General features: G+C 46.2%; 1 protein-coding gene across 10 annotated transcripts in view; it reads right to left on the bottom strand.

Moving 5' to 3' along the window:
• LDLRAD3 (low density lipoprotein receptor class A domain containing 3) overlaps positions 1-13,603 on the bottom strand; it is a 196,748-nt gene that overhangs the window by 97,745 nt on the left and 85,400 nt on the right. The window contains exon 6 of one of the 10 annotated variants that reach the window (XM_090140810.1): positions 8,800-8,911. The exons of 8 other annotated variants lie outside the window; for them this stretch is intronic. Coding sequence is in view for 1 of the 2 variants with exons in the window: in XM_031593346.2 (XP_031449206.2) it covers positions 7,484-7,517 (34 nt within the window). In the remaining variant the exon portion in view is untranslated. Of the gene's footprint in view, positions 1-7,483; positions 7,602-8,799; positions 8,912-13,603 lie in introns of those variants that run through there. One more of the 10 variants, XM_031593346.2, reaches the window with a different exon arrangement.

The raw sequence follows: 13,603 nt of genomic DNA, 5'->3' as shown, positions 1-13,603 counted from the left end.
AAGAAATCAATTCCTGAAGCTCACATACTGCCTGCAGATCTGTGTAGGGGTTGCTGGTCAAACTGACTGCAGAAGGACCAATACTTGTGGTTTGCTTTACAGTTAATAGGCTGAAAAATTTCAGGGCATGCTTCTCTCACACCTTCACGCTTACTGATATCCAAAGCCACTACAACCCCAAGAGAGAACATGCCAAACAAGCGGAGGTAGATCTGCCTTCAGAAAGGTTTAGGAAAGAGAAATTTCTTAGAGAATGTAAATTAGAATTACACCAGGAATCCATTAAATACAAGGCAGGTTTAACATGCCAGACCTCAGTTACACAGTACAGTGAATGGTCTATTCATTTAGAAGTTCAACATGCTTTTGGTTTTGCTTTTCACACAATTCTACCTGCTATTCCACACAGCCTTTTATTTCACCCACTATCCTGGGTTTTAATTCAGCCAGCACTTCATTAATGCATGTAACTAGCATCAGCCCATGGATTTCTTTTTTTGTCCCTCTTCACTTTCTTTCCACCTTTCAAAAGGTTGTCTTCAAAGAAAGAAACAGAACTATTTTGAGTTTGAATAGACTGCAATCAACACAAACACACTGCTGTTGCTCCTGTTAGCCAATTCTGAATTACGTCTAATTAGTTTAATGACATAGTCTTTTAAAACTGATTAAGCAGTAAGTACAGTTCTTCCAGACTCCAGGATTTGCCAAGCGCCCTTCGCATTCTGCCAGTCTGAGCAAATCTTGATCTCAGCATCTGTATTGTGTTTTTCCAGTTACCCAAACAAGCAAAGCTGCAGACTCTGTTTCATATGACGCCAAGTCCTTGGTAAGACATGTTTCTTATCACGGCTCACATTTGCAAGGTTTCAGTCTCCCGCCCTCAAGACCGGCATCCTGACAAGCTATAAAGAGCCCTGAACTTCTCAGGTAGATAGCTGCTCTCCTCAAGGCAAAAAGCATGTGCACTTCAGGCTCCAGTCAGACCATCTATTCACCTTAGTGGCCTCCACTCCTACCCAGCTCTTGATCTGCATGTTTTCAGCCATAGCCACAAAAGCAACTCGTGCCACGGACAGGAGCCAGGTTAGCCAGGCAGAAGAGTTGCTTTCCTTTGAGGCTCACTGCCATTGCTGCAACACTTTTCCTTTGGAGCTTTTAAGTGGTGAGTCTATTAATGTACCTGTCCATGAACAACTGATGTGCTTTGGCACCTCCAGCAAAGTAGGGCTACTACACAAATTTAACAGTGTGAGGAACTGTTCTAGCACATTTTGTATTGGTTTCCCCAGCAGTGAGGTGCCAACACTGACAACACATTTAGCCATCTGTACACACACACCCTGCATTGTGTGGCAAGTAAATATTAACTGAATTTCATATATGATCACTAAGAAATTCAACACTTTGCTCAAGAGGCACAGTGCACCTGTAAAACTGCATCAAGAACCCATTGAGACCAAGACCTCAGCAACCTGCTCTAGCCAAACAGCACTTCCCAAGCTCAGTCACAGCAGTAAGACACACAGCCCAGGGCTGGGCCTTACCATGGCACAGCTGAGCAGTGGGTAAGGGAAAAACAGATAAAAAGGGGCAAGTTTAGCAGCACAAGGGCATCCTACATGTCTAAGTTTCATTTATCAAGTGATGTCACTTTCCACCAAAAACATAATGAGTGATTCAAATCTAAAGAAAAAAAAGATGAAGTGACCACAAGGTTCAGTAAAGGAGGTGTAAGCAACAGAACTATAGGTTGCCAGCTCTTTCCTTTGCCTTGTAAGAGGAGAAAAAAGGTGCAACTTGCCAATTATATAGATTTTTATTATTATATCTATTTGTGTCTTTATCACATTTCACGTTATGCTAAACCTGAAACTCCTGTGTTTGAAGAATCTTAATGACAAATGAAGAACCTTCACTGTAACAAAAAGAAGTACTGAACAAAAAGAACAGAAATGAAAAACAGGGATGAATAGCCGAGAAGAATTCACAGTGCCAAGAGAATCCTACCTTGTACCCAGCTCTTACCAGCAAAACAGAATATTTCAAAGACATGAGTAATTCTGAACCTTGGAAACATGCCTGTAGTTACCTGTAAGATATCGCTCCTGACTAAAACAGGGATCCATAGCACTAACAGCATAAATGAAAGCTGTTAAGAAGGAGAGTTGGTGTCCAAAAGAACTCCAAACCCAACTGTTCATATTGGTAAAAGGGAAAAAAAAATCCAGAACAGCACAGTCCAACCATTCTCAATCTAAGCACTTCCTGATCTTTAATAAACTAAGTCTCACAGGCTGCCAATGACCTTTAATACTCATTTTAAGGGTGAGGACCCCCCCAAACCAACCCCTAATCCGAGAAGATCCTGCCCATGGGTTCAAGCTTCACTCATTTTAAAAGCTTTGCTGCCACATCCCCTTCCATTCATTATCTCAGGTCCCTGACCATCACAGAATGTATCACACAGCAACCTGTGCAACCGTTTACTCACACCCAAAAAGCAGCTTTACTGCACGTGTTTTGATCGTGCTCAGGTTCACAGCTGCTCAGGCCACTGCAGGAGGAAGGCTTAAGAACCACAAAAGAGGTGATTCTGCCCAGCAGCCCTCCTGCAGGATCCCTTCATTTCTATTTCACTCATCCAGGCCGTTTTGGTTACCTGCCCACATCGCTCCCATCCTGCAGCACACCTCTCACACTAATAGGAAGTACCTTTCACTTCTCAAACTTTCGAGGACATGTTTTTGTGGGCTGCAGCTAAATTAGATACCTAATTCTACAGGTTTCTTTGCAATCAAGAAATGGCTATCCATGCTGCCAAATGAGAACAAGAAAGAACGGAGATCAGTGGCTCTGTTTAGATACCTCCTCACATTTCACATGTGCAAATCAAAATGCATACACACACCAGAAACAACCAGCATTTCAGCACCTTCTCCCTTTAAAGAGCTTTTCAGTCTCGATGGCCAATTCTGCACGCAGCATAAGGTTGGCTTGAACTCGTCTCTCATCTGACAGTTGTACATCTGTGTGAGAGGCTTCCAAGAGGAAAAACAACAGACTCAAGCAAGAAGACCAAGCTACCGCAGTGGAGCAAGTTTTCACATGTCCTACAAGCATCTGGATACACACTTGTAGCCCACATCAAATGCAGTGCAAAATTCACAGCCCATATCTCTCATTGACCATATATTTAAGCTAAAAGTTTCATTGCAAGAGAGGCTAATTTAGTTAAATGTGCTCCAGCAGACCTCTTTGCCTTTTTTTTTTTTTTTTTTTTTTTTTTAAAACACATGCAAGCTCTGTCTCGAAAATTCTTCAGCATCCAGTAAATTCGGGATAAACTGATTATACTAATGGCTGACTATAAAATTACCCTCAGCCACGATCTACTTACACTGCAGGCAAAGGGCAGTCCGTCATTCAGCGTTTCATTTTAGAGACACCTTAAAATGCATCTCATCATTAAAACTGGTTTCACTTGAAATACTTCATTCTGCATCTTTGCATATCCCATTAGGAGATCTTGCCAGAGCAAGAGTTTTGCTTTAATACTTAAAAGAAAAAAAAAGAAAGAAAGATAACAAAACCCACTGAAACAAAAACAACTGTAGAGACATCAGATTTTCTCATTCCTCATCTTCTAAAACTACCCACTGACAATGGTATAGATTCCACATTAAGGCTCAGAAAACACCAGCTTCAATACCCCTGGCAGTGCCTCCTACCAAAGGTAGGACATCACAGCCTGTCTGCAACAGACATGGCGACCTAACAACGACAGCCTACAAGGCTTCCCACCACCTCGTTAAAATCATCGTCAGCTTCCACAACATTGAGGATGCTGAAAATGAGAGCACTGCCATCATCACTGTGGATCTCACGCTATGGATTTTTCAGGCCCGTTACATGACTGCCTTTCTGCCTGTGCAGACAGAGGGCAACCACAGGACAGAACATCACAGAAGCTGTTCTGTGAGATTTACTGGCTTTAAAAAACAAAGCCTGTGTCTAGGTGATAAAACTATTCTTGCCTCAGCCCTTCCTGACCAAACAGGGATGTCTGAACCTCTGCTCATCCCACCACTGCTGTCTAAGAAGCCATCAGCTCTGTAACCAGCCTCCCAGATTTATGACAAGTGAAGCTGTTTTACTCCTCACCTGGGAGATAATCAACAAACAAATGGAAGCAGGATGCTGGATTGCTGTTGTCACAATAAACATGTTATACTATCACCATGAAATCCTTTCATCCAAAGAACAGGCTAGTCTCTTGGTGTATCAGACACTGCAGGCTGACGGTAAACTTCGAACATTTTATTTCACATTTGTACAAGGGGTGCATTTTTACAGTCTACTTTATAGCTAACAATCTCCACTTTCTATCATGATACATGACTACAAGATTGCAATCAGGCCGTTACCCCAACTGGGTGTTGGCAGCACCCAGTGTTTCTGATAGCAAACAAAAGAGTACGGTACCAACCACCAAAAAAGGAAGTTCTGAGCAAAAAAACTCAAACATCTGATGCCCTGTAGCCAGATGTGGAGCTTTTCCTTAACACAGCACCCCTCATCTGCTGGCAGATGTACACCTACAGCAAATATCCAGCACCTCTTGCATATCGCTTCTCTCTCCTATTGGTTTGCCAAGCTGGGAGCTTCCTCACTTGCCAAAGCTGCTACAGGAATCCTTGTTCATCACCCACACACCAAAATGCTACTACAACCTGCACCTTGCACGTGTAATGGAACAGGAAAAATTGTGGTTGTTGAAGTAACAGACCTGGTTTAGAAGTTTTTAAGAAGGCTGCATCAAGAATACAAAACAAGCATACTGCATACACAGGACAGTCATGCCTGCAAGCAGAGTGCTTTCCTTGCTCCCTTTATTTATACAGCAGCAGAGCAGAATGGTACTCAACAGCACTCCTCAGCTCCCATGCAGAATACGAGGGTTTTCAGCAAAGAAATCCTACTGAAGCAATACCTCAACATCAGTACAAATGAAGTCCTGCACAGAGAAATCTTAGGTATTCCCTTTGCAGCATACCAAAGCTTTAAGCTAGTAGGATTACACCATGCAGATTATTAATGCAGTAACATAACCCTTCGAGCAGCTTCCATCCCTCCTCAGTTTTGGGGATGTTCTGGTTTTTTTTTTAGACTTTTGAGATGTAGTAGCAAATTGTGATGACAGCACACATGTGGCCCTGCCTGTTTATGCTTTCTGTGAAACAAGGTCTTGATCCCAACAGCACAAGAGCGAAAGACAGGAGGGAGCAGACAAAAAGCTTCCCCCTAAAACTGAGCAAGCTGAGCATATTTTAGGAAGTATAACATCTATACATTATACATAGCTTAAAAAACAGAATAGTCTTTACATTGGACTGTGATATCCTAGAGATCACACATAGGAATTCCAGCTATGCACTGCACTCTGACTCTCCAGCAGGTTGAAGACTGACATTTTTAAGACCTACCTCAAATCTAAAACAGGAACAAGTTTTGCAGTTGTCAGAAAAAAAGCAATCTTCCTTAACCTGATGACGTTCTTACAGCCTGAGATGGTAACTGCAATCCTTGAAGGACCTAACCCGCATTCAGGAACCCTTAAGCTGCCTTGGAGCCATGAGAAGTGCTGGAAACAGTGTCAGAGCATGGCAGAATGGAGTGCTACCTGGGCATGTAAAGGTATGAGAGCTCAGTGGGACCTGAAATGAGGCAGGGATTGGAAAAATGAAAGGAATAAAGTCAGAAAGCTCTCGTACTGGGAGCGGAGGTTGTGGCTGGAGATACGACAGTCTCCTTCTAATCAGCTGTCAGCCTTGTGTACATTCACCCTGTACATAGCATAGGTAAAACTTTTCCCTTGCAGACAAGGTCTTTCAGAATCAAAAGTGACATCTGATCTATTAAGAAAAGATGTAAATAAAATATCAAACTTTGCCTTGCAAATCTCCACTGATGCAATCCCAGCCAACAGCTATTTCTGCAACAGGAACAACTGTTTAGACACAGACTTGAAACACTGTTTATTTTCTGTTAGCTGACACTGACCCCCAGGGCTTCAAAGTTTCCGATCCGTACCCAAAAAAGACTCAAAAGGAAAGAAATTCTTTCAGGAATTATCAAAACTAAAAGGCCAGGCAAAGACAAGCCAGTTCTCCCTGTGGGAAGGTTGTGGGGCTGCCAAAATATACAGGGGAAGGAACATCTTAAACAAAAATCCCAAAGATCCAATACGCGAATGTTCAAAATAGAAAAATAAAAATAACAACAAAAAAAGTTTCAGAAAGCTCTTTGCATCAGCTCCAAAGCAAGCCAGAGTCACTGGTTAAATAACTGCAGCGGAACTGTTGTGCAAGAAGGGCAGAGCTCAGCATGCAAGGCTCCCAGATGGGAAACAGGACTGTGAGGGGTGGGCTGAGGGATTGCCTTGCTCAGGTGGGTGCCTGGCAGCACCGAGGCCCCTCGCTAAGCCCAGCGTGTTCACTCACGTACACACTGCACATGGGAACGTGTGCCTTGCTAGGAACAACTCAGTGAAGTGCAGGCCACGTTACTGTAGTATAATGGAACTTAACGAGGAAGAAGGCATCACAACACAGATAAACAAACCTGGGCTTTGCCTGAAGGTTTCCAAATAAAGAACCGCTGAAATAATTTCGAAAAGAGGCCCAAACCCACACAGCAGCTACACACGCTGCACGCACAGCTGGCAGTTACGTGCCTCTGAAACACTGCAAGTCCCACTGCACCTCTCCTTCTTCCTGCCCACAGAACAAAAGTTACATCGTGAAATCTGTGAAACTTAAAAGCCCTTAATGACAACAAACGCTCTTCAATAAGAAGAAAAAAAGAACACCCCGCTTTACAATCCAAACTCCGCTACTGTGTGTCATCGATCCATCAGCACGGAGCGATTCCCGTGCCGGCAGCAGGACGAAGTCAGCCGGATACCCACTTTCCGGGCAAGAGCCCGCTAGGACCGAGCAGCAGCAGCACCTCACGCCCGCAGCACCGCCGCACGGCACGCCAGCAGCTCGCTGACTTTGACAGCCGCTGACCGCGGGGGTGTAAAAGTTTACCGAAGGACGAGTTGGCGGCGCAGCCCACCCAGCAGCCCAGACGAGGTGGGGCAGCTCGGCGGGGCCCGTGTCGCTCCCGAGCGGCTCCCCGCCCGGCGCCGAGCACGGCACCGCCTCGCCCACCCGCCGGCCGCCCCCAGCCCGGGCCCGCCCCGAGGGGAGGCCGGCACGGCCGCGCGGCCCCGCCGCGGGCAGCCCCCGCCGCCTCAGCCCGCCCGGAGGTGGGGAAGCGCAGGGGAGGGGAGAGGAGGGGAGGCCGGAGGCCCCCCGCTCGCCGGGCGCCGCCGGGAGGCGGGGGCGGACGCGAGGCCCCGCGCCCTCCCCCGCCGCGCCGAGCACGCCCCCTCGCCGCCGGGCAGCGCCCCGGGACGGCCCGCGCCCGCACTCACCCGCCGAGCCCAGCAGCAGCCACAGCAGCCACATGGCCTCGGCGCCGGCCGCTCCGCAAACTTCGAGGCTGCTCCGCCGGCCCGGCCCCGACGGAGGAGCCTGCGGCCGGGGCGGCGGGGCGGGGAGGCGGGGGAGGGCCCGGGGCGGCGCCCGCCGCCGCCCCGCCCCCGCCGGACGCCCCTGCCCGGCCGAGGCCGCCGCCCGCGGGTCGCGCCCGGCCCCGCCGCCCCCTCGGGCGGGGAGCGGAACTGGCGCCGCGGAGCGCTCGCGGGCCTCGCGCCTCGCCGCGCCCTGGCGGCGGGTGGCGGCCGGGGGCCGCGCGCGGTGGAGCGCGGCGGGGGCCGGGGCTCGGCCTGCGGCTCGTGCTGCGAGGGCTGCGCTCTGGCGCTCGGCACCCTGCGAAGCTCCGACACCCCGCGTTCGGGAAACCGGGTCTGCGGCTCGGCCTGAACCCCGCAGCAGCAGGAGCGGGCCTTCTCTTAAGCAGCATTCATTTTCGGTACATAATGTCCGAGAGCGCAGAAAGCCACGTTAGCTCGCGAGCCGTCCAGCTTTTATGGGAAAATCGCTGTCTCTTCATTAAGCGGTACCTCCTGGTTGTAAAGTATTCCCCCGCGTGCGGCAGTGCATAAGTGGATCTGCATGCCTGCAGAATAAAGTTCAGCTCTCTCAAAAGCTTGCAGCCTGTGTTTAATAGCTGAAGAGAAGGGCTTAGTGCGTATGTTATTTTAGCTGAGAATTAAAGCCGGTTTGTAGCAGTAAAAAGCTGCTAAATGGCTTCTAAAACTGCTCAGCTCATCTGCACAGAAATACCATTTAGACAGAATTCTTACAATTGGTATTTAATAAAGCTGATGCAGCTTGTGGAGGTTGCTTGGTAGGAATTTGCATCATCCCAAAGGACAGTTTAGCCTGTGTTAGTTAGTTAGTTAGCGGTACTTCAGCCCCTTTAGTTAACCTGCAAGTGATGTGGTTAAAATCTAACCCCCGTAAACACAAAGACCCAGCGAGAGCCTCCAGTCATCTTAGCAGTGAAAATGGAGCACACCAAAGTGGCTGCTTCAAAGCGTATCAGAGAAGACTGATTAGACCTTTTTGTTCCCTGGTGTGAAGCCTGCTGAGAAGCATGTCTCCCACATGCCTTGCTAACTAAGGGTGGCTATTGCCTACGTATGGGACTCATGGGATGCAGCAGGAGTGGCACTTTTGGAACATGTAAGATCTCAGGCAGTGTTTTGGATAAAGACCAGAGGGTGTGACAGGGAGGGACTTAGGTAGATCAAACTGCCAGCTGGTTGGATTTCCGGCTTCGTACCTGGAAGCAAGATGCGATCCCAACTCTTCTGCAGACTGTGTGGCCTTGAGGAAGTCGTTCCTGTCAGCCCATGCTTTGGCTCCCAGCGAGGCCACCCACACCCACAAAGATGCTGGAAGGATAAATGAAAAATTCTAGGTTACTCAGATTGTGGTTGGACTCTGAATGCCTAAAAGTAATGTGGGGTACCAGCAAACAAGGGAATATACTCTGAAAAAAAGGTTCCTTTCTTGCTTTTATTAGCTTCACAGTAAATTACACCAGAGTAATGAAGAGTTGTGCTTGGCCTGTGGTCTTGGCAAGATCCATTATGAGAAAGACACTCATTGTAGCTTTGTGCATGACGACTGAAGGCTAGAAAGGGAAATTTTCAGCAGAGCCAAGCTTGTCAGAGGAGGCTCATTTGTATCAGCACAATTGCTGCTAACCAAAGCTTCTGGTACTTCCTTCACTGCTCTAAAAGATGTGGGATTTTTGCTGCTGGATTTGCAAGTCCTTCTGCCCTCCCGTGCAATGAAATGTTGGGTCCTCTAATGTATAAACTTCCCAGTCTCTGAATAAATCAGGTTTTTTCTCAGCAAACCCTATCTTAACACTTAGGTCTGTTAACAGTAGGTGTAAGGATATCTGCCTTTGGCATCAAGTTTGTCCTCTGTTACTGTGCTGCAAAGATGCAGTCTAAACTTGCTGGCTTCAATCTGGAAATAGTGCTCTGAGGGAATTATTTCCAGTCATTTACATGTGTCAGACGCAGTGACAGGATTGATAATGATGAAAATTTAGGAATGTGTTAATTAAGGATAAAAAAGCTGTAATAATACTTTGCAATATTTGGTATATGACTGACTACCACTTAAAAAGGGAGAGAGTTTGGCACTATGCTTAGCAACAGCTTTTTGATGGATTCAAAATAATAGTAATTCCATTTTTAATACACTGCAGCAAAATGATAAACGTAGATCCAAATACTTTTGCAATATTGTCATCATCATTAACATCTATTAAGTTAAACGGGCTTACTAGAATATCAGCCTATATCCATCTATCCATTAGGATTCATCTCTATTATGGCTTTGCAATGTTTTGATCCTTAGCTCTGCACCAAGCTTGAAGCTCTCCTGACTGTTGTTACCTTGCTCTCTTTAGAAAAGAGAGTTAGAGATCAGTTTTCAAAGGAGGAGTCATAATAGGCATTCAGATTCCTTCATATCGATCCTATGCTTCTCTCACATCTTAACATGTAAAAATGGTGTGCGTTGCTACGGCACTCATCATGAAGGTCAGGAACAGTTTCCAAGCATACAGTTCCACCATCAGCCTTCTCAGAAGAGCAGACAGGATTAAGACAAAAGCCAAAGAGAGAGTGAGACAAGCTTCCCTGTCTCCTGAACACCGTGGGTTGCTGAGCCCCCAGCAGTGGGAGGCAGCCAGGCACACTAGTGCACAGTTCTTGAGCCCCTGAAGCCCCAGGAGCTCCATTAGCCCTGGTTCCCTGCTGCCAGCAGCTCCCTGCTCACAGCACCCAAGGCACAAACATGGCTGACACGAGGATTCGTCTCTGCAGAGCTGGCCTATTCTGTATTCTGTGCGCAGAAAGGGTTTTATGAGCATCCAGAGAAAGTGTGTTATGACAGACCCAATCTGGGATGTTCTGCTGGTACAAATTAAACTAGCTTAAGTATTAAATCCTCTTCTTCCTCTCCTGCCAGGACGTGGGCTCTTCATAGTAGAAAAAGCAGAGAAACTGTAGCACTGGTTGCTCTACAGTAGCTGCTGGGTTTTCTGTTCCAGAGGAGAGAGAAGGCCCTGGAGCTCTGGCTCATTCATTTTCATTTTATTCTTCGTGTATCACCCATTTGCAAAGAGCCCCCTGCTGTGCAGCTCTCATTTGGCCTGAGCTGTGGTTGTAATGGCATTCTCTCTTTCTGACTCAGAAATCAGAGATGGAAAAGGCATGCTAGGTCAATTTGTGCATACTCTTGACAGTGCAGGGTTGCTCTCTGTGTCTCCTGCCTAGTGCCCTCCTTCAGGCCTTTGTGGAGGGACTCTCCGTGTGCTCCAGCAGAGCACCCCAGGCTCTGACAGACTTTGTCCTCTGCCTCCTGTCCACACCTTATTCGTGACTGTGGGACTTGGGGTGAGCAAAGGCTCCTCTCATCCTCTTTCTTCTGCCACAGGCATTTTGGTGCTTTGCTTCACAGTTTCAGCCTTGTCCTTCTGTCCTTCCATAGCACAAATTGCATTAATTGCAACTGTGCTAGTGCACAATGGCTCCACAGTTAACCCCACAGATACTTGCTTTGGGGCTCTCTCCCATTGCCAAAGCCATGGCAGGGAGCACCATGACAGCAGCAGCACATCCTGGGCCACTGCTCCATAGCAGGATGTGGGGCTTAGCTCAACGCTCTGCCCACTCTGATGGCAACTGTCAAGTATTACCAGATAACATCTATTTATTCCCTGATAACACTGAAAATGCAGGATCCCCCCTGAGCTGTATCACTTAGGGAGGACACTTCCATAAGTTTTCCCATCTCCTCACTTTACTCCAATCAATGTTACACTTCATCTGGTACATTTTCAGAGCAGTTCTCCCACCCTCACACCCACAATGCATGTGGCTGTCCTGGTGTGTCCAGACAATTTGCATTACACATCACTTCCTGAGGCTAAGCAAACACCCAGTTTCAGCTACTCTGATACAAAGGACAAAGTTTGAAATCAGACATGACGGTGAAAGGTAATGATACCTAGTTTACTTTTTAATCCTTCTCTGTAGACCAGAAGGCCACACTGCCAGATTCAAGTGCATAGTAAAAGCACTTTCAAGAAAGTGCATCACTCCCATTTGACATATTTATACATATACATATAAAGTGGGCAATTCCATAGTTACAGGTTCTAGCTACAAAGCCAGACAGAAGTCTTCTTTTCTGCAAACTCCTCGTTCCCACCCCTCAGCTCAGTTTTACCATCCTTGACCTTGCAAGTACTTGTACTTTCTGGAGGGACTGATTAGAAATCCATTGTGTTTGCAAGCTTTTTTTTTTTTAATTAAAAAAGTAATTTTCTTTCTTTGATATGAATGTTATTCATTGCCTAATGCCAATATTTTCAGCTAATGATTTCAAAATAAGTCATCACAGACTGAACATAGGACAGCAAGATGATGATTATGTGGTTCCCACTCCTTCCGCTCACCTCCCGCACAGTTAGCATATCAATACCTTTCGTTCATATAATGGGCAGTGTGTGAAATTTCCAGGCTTCCAGAATCCAAAGTAGGCAAAGACAGGCAAACAGAAAGGATTATTTGGCAGTAAAGTAGATAATCAATAAATGAATGCCCAAATCAATACGCATCCTCTAGCAGGACCACAGCAGTTAAACTCCAATTGCCCTTAAAGAGGGTTTAACAAATAAATAACAAAAGGCAAATCAATATGTCCAGATGATAAAAATTTGGTATAATCTGCAGGAAAATGCCATAAAATTACATTATGTGTGTAGATCCCCAGCTAACGTAAAATGTTACACCAGCTATCTATGCCACCTGAGGGCCTGACAGTTTAACTCATGCCTCTGGTTCAACACCTGTTTTAAAAGCAGAGTGTCTCTTTTGCTCTAGGTCATGAAAGAAACACATCATGAAAGCTTCTTTTTATGTGCGTGTGTGTTGTGGGATTTATTTTTTTAACATTTTCTCAAAATATTTGTGCTATATCACATATATGCCTTTGTAGGCAGCACAGAGGAAATGCAGCAAGAAGCAGAGAAGTCATTAAAAATTCAAGGCTAGGAGGGAATGGAATAGCCAGGATGCTAAAACCTTCATGGGAAAAGAAGACCTAAGCTAAAACCACATTTTGAGAATGTCAGATCTTAAATTCGTTCTTTTGGAATTGAATCTTGAGGTCCTTAATCAGACAAGCTTCCTTAGAGCTTGAAAGATGGTCTCTTTCACAAAAGGACTTGACTTCATGATTAGATAAGAGATGAAAAAGGAGCCCAACTTATGGCTTCTAAGCCCTCCTGAAATGCAACAAGATGACGGGAGAAGGGCATCTATAGAGTGTTTGTAGTTTCTATCTGGAAACCTAGCTAGCATTCTAAAAATTACGAATGCAGTTATTTTGTGTTCGCTATAACAAGAGGGGCTCTTTTTTTCTCTTTGCTCGGATGACTTCTCCTGCTGCTGAGGCTGGCTGGCTAGCTGGAAGTGCTGAGCAGTGTTGGTAGTAGTGGGGTACAGGTAGTTGGCATCCTGGGAAGTACAAGAGGCTCAGTAGAAATTTATGACCTGCACAGGAACTTGTCCAGGTTTCTTCAATTTTCTGAAGTGTGACAGAGTGCCTGGTTATTACAAGGACTTTTTAATGACGTGTCATTTTGAGAGCATGGGAAAAGGAGGGAAACATTGATGCTTGTAGAGTGATGGTTCTAACAGCGCTGATCTGAGGAAAGCACACCTCTCATTTCTTGCCACAACTCCTGAAGACTGAGGCTTGCTGACCGAAGCATGTTGAACATGTAAGTTCATAACACAAGCTTGTATGGCCAGAGGTGCAATGCAGGGGCCAGCAGCACTTCGTCCTGCGGTCCTACTGTCAACAGAGGAAGTGGAGTAACAGCTGAACAAATCTGTCCTGCCAGACCTGTTGTCCCACCCACACTGCACACAGTATGGGTGCAGATATAGCATGGATTTAGATATGGTATATTCTTTGCGTGCCTTTTTAGTTTTTGTTGTTTGTTTGTGATCAATGTGGGGTGAAGGAAGGGAATAAGACCCCATATCGTTGCA

Source organism: Phasianus colchicus, chromosome 5 (genome assembly GCF_987193195.1).
Source record: "Phasianus colchicus chromosome 5, bPhaCol1.hap1.1, whole genome shotgun sequence".
Taxonomy (NCBI): Eukaryota; Metazoa; Chordata; class Aves; order Galliformes; family Phasianidae; genus Phasianus; species Phasianus colchicus.
Note: the sequence above shows the minus strand (reverse complement) of the source record. Positions and strands in the feature narration are given on the sequence as shown.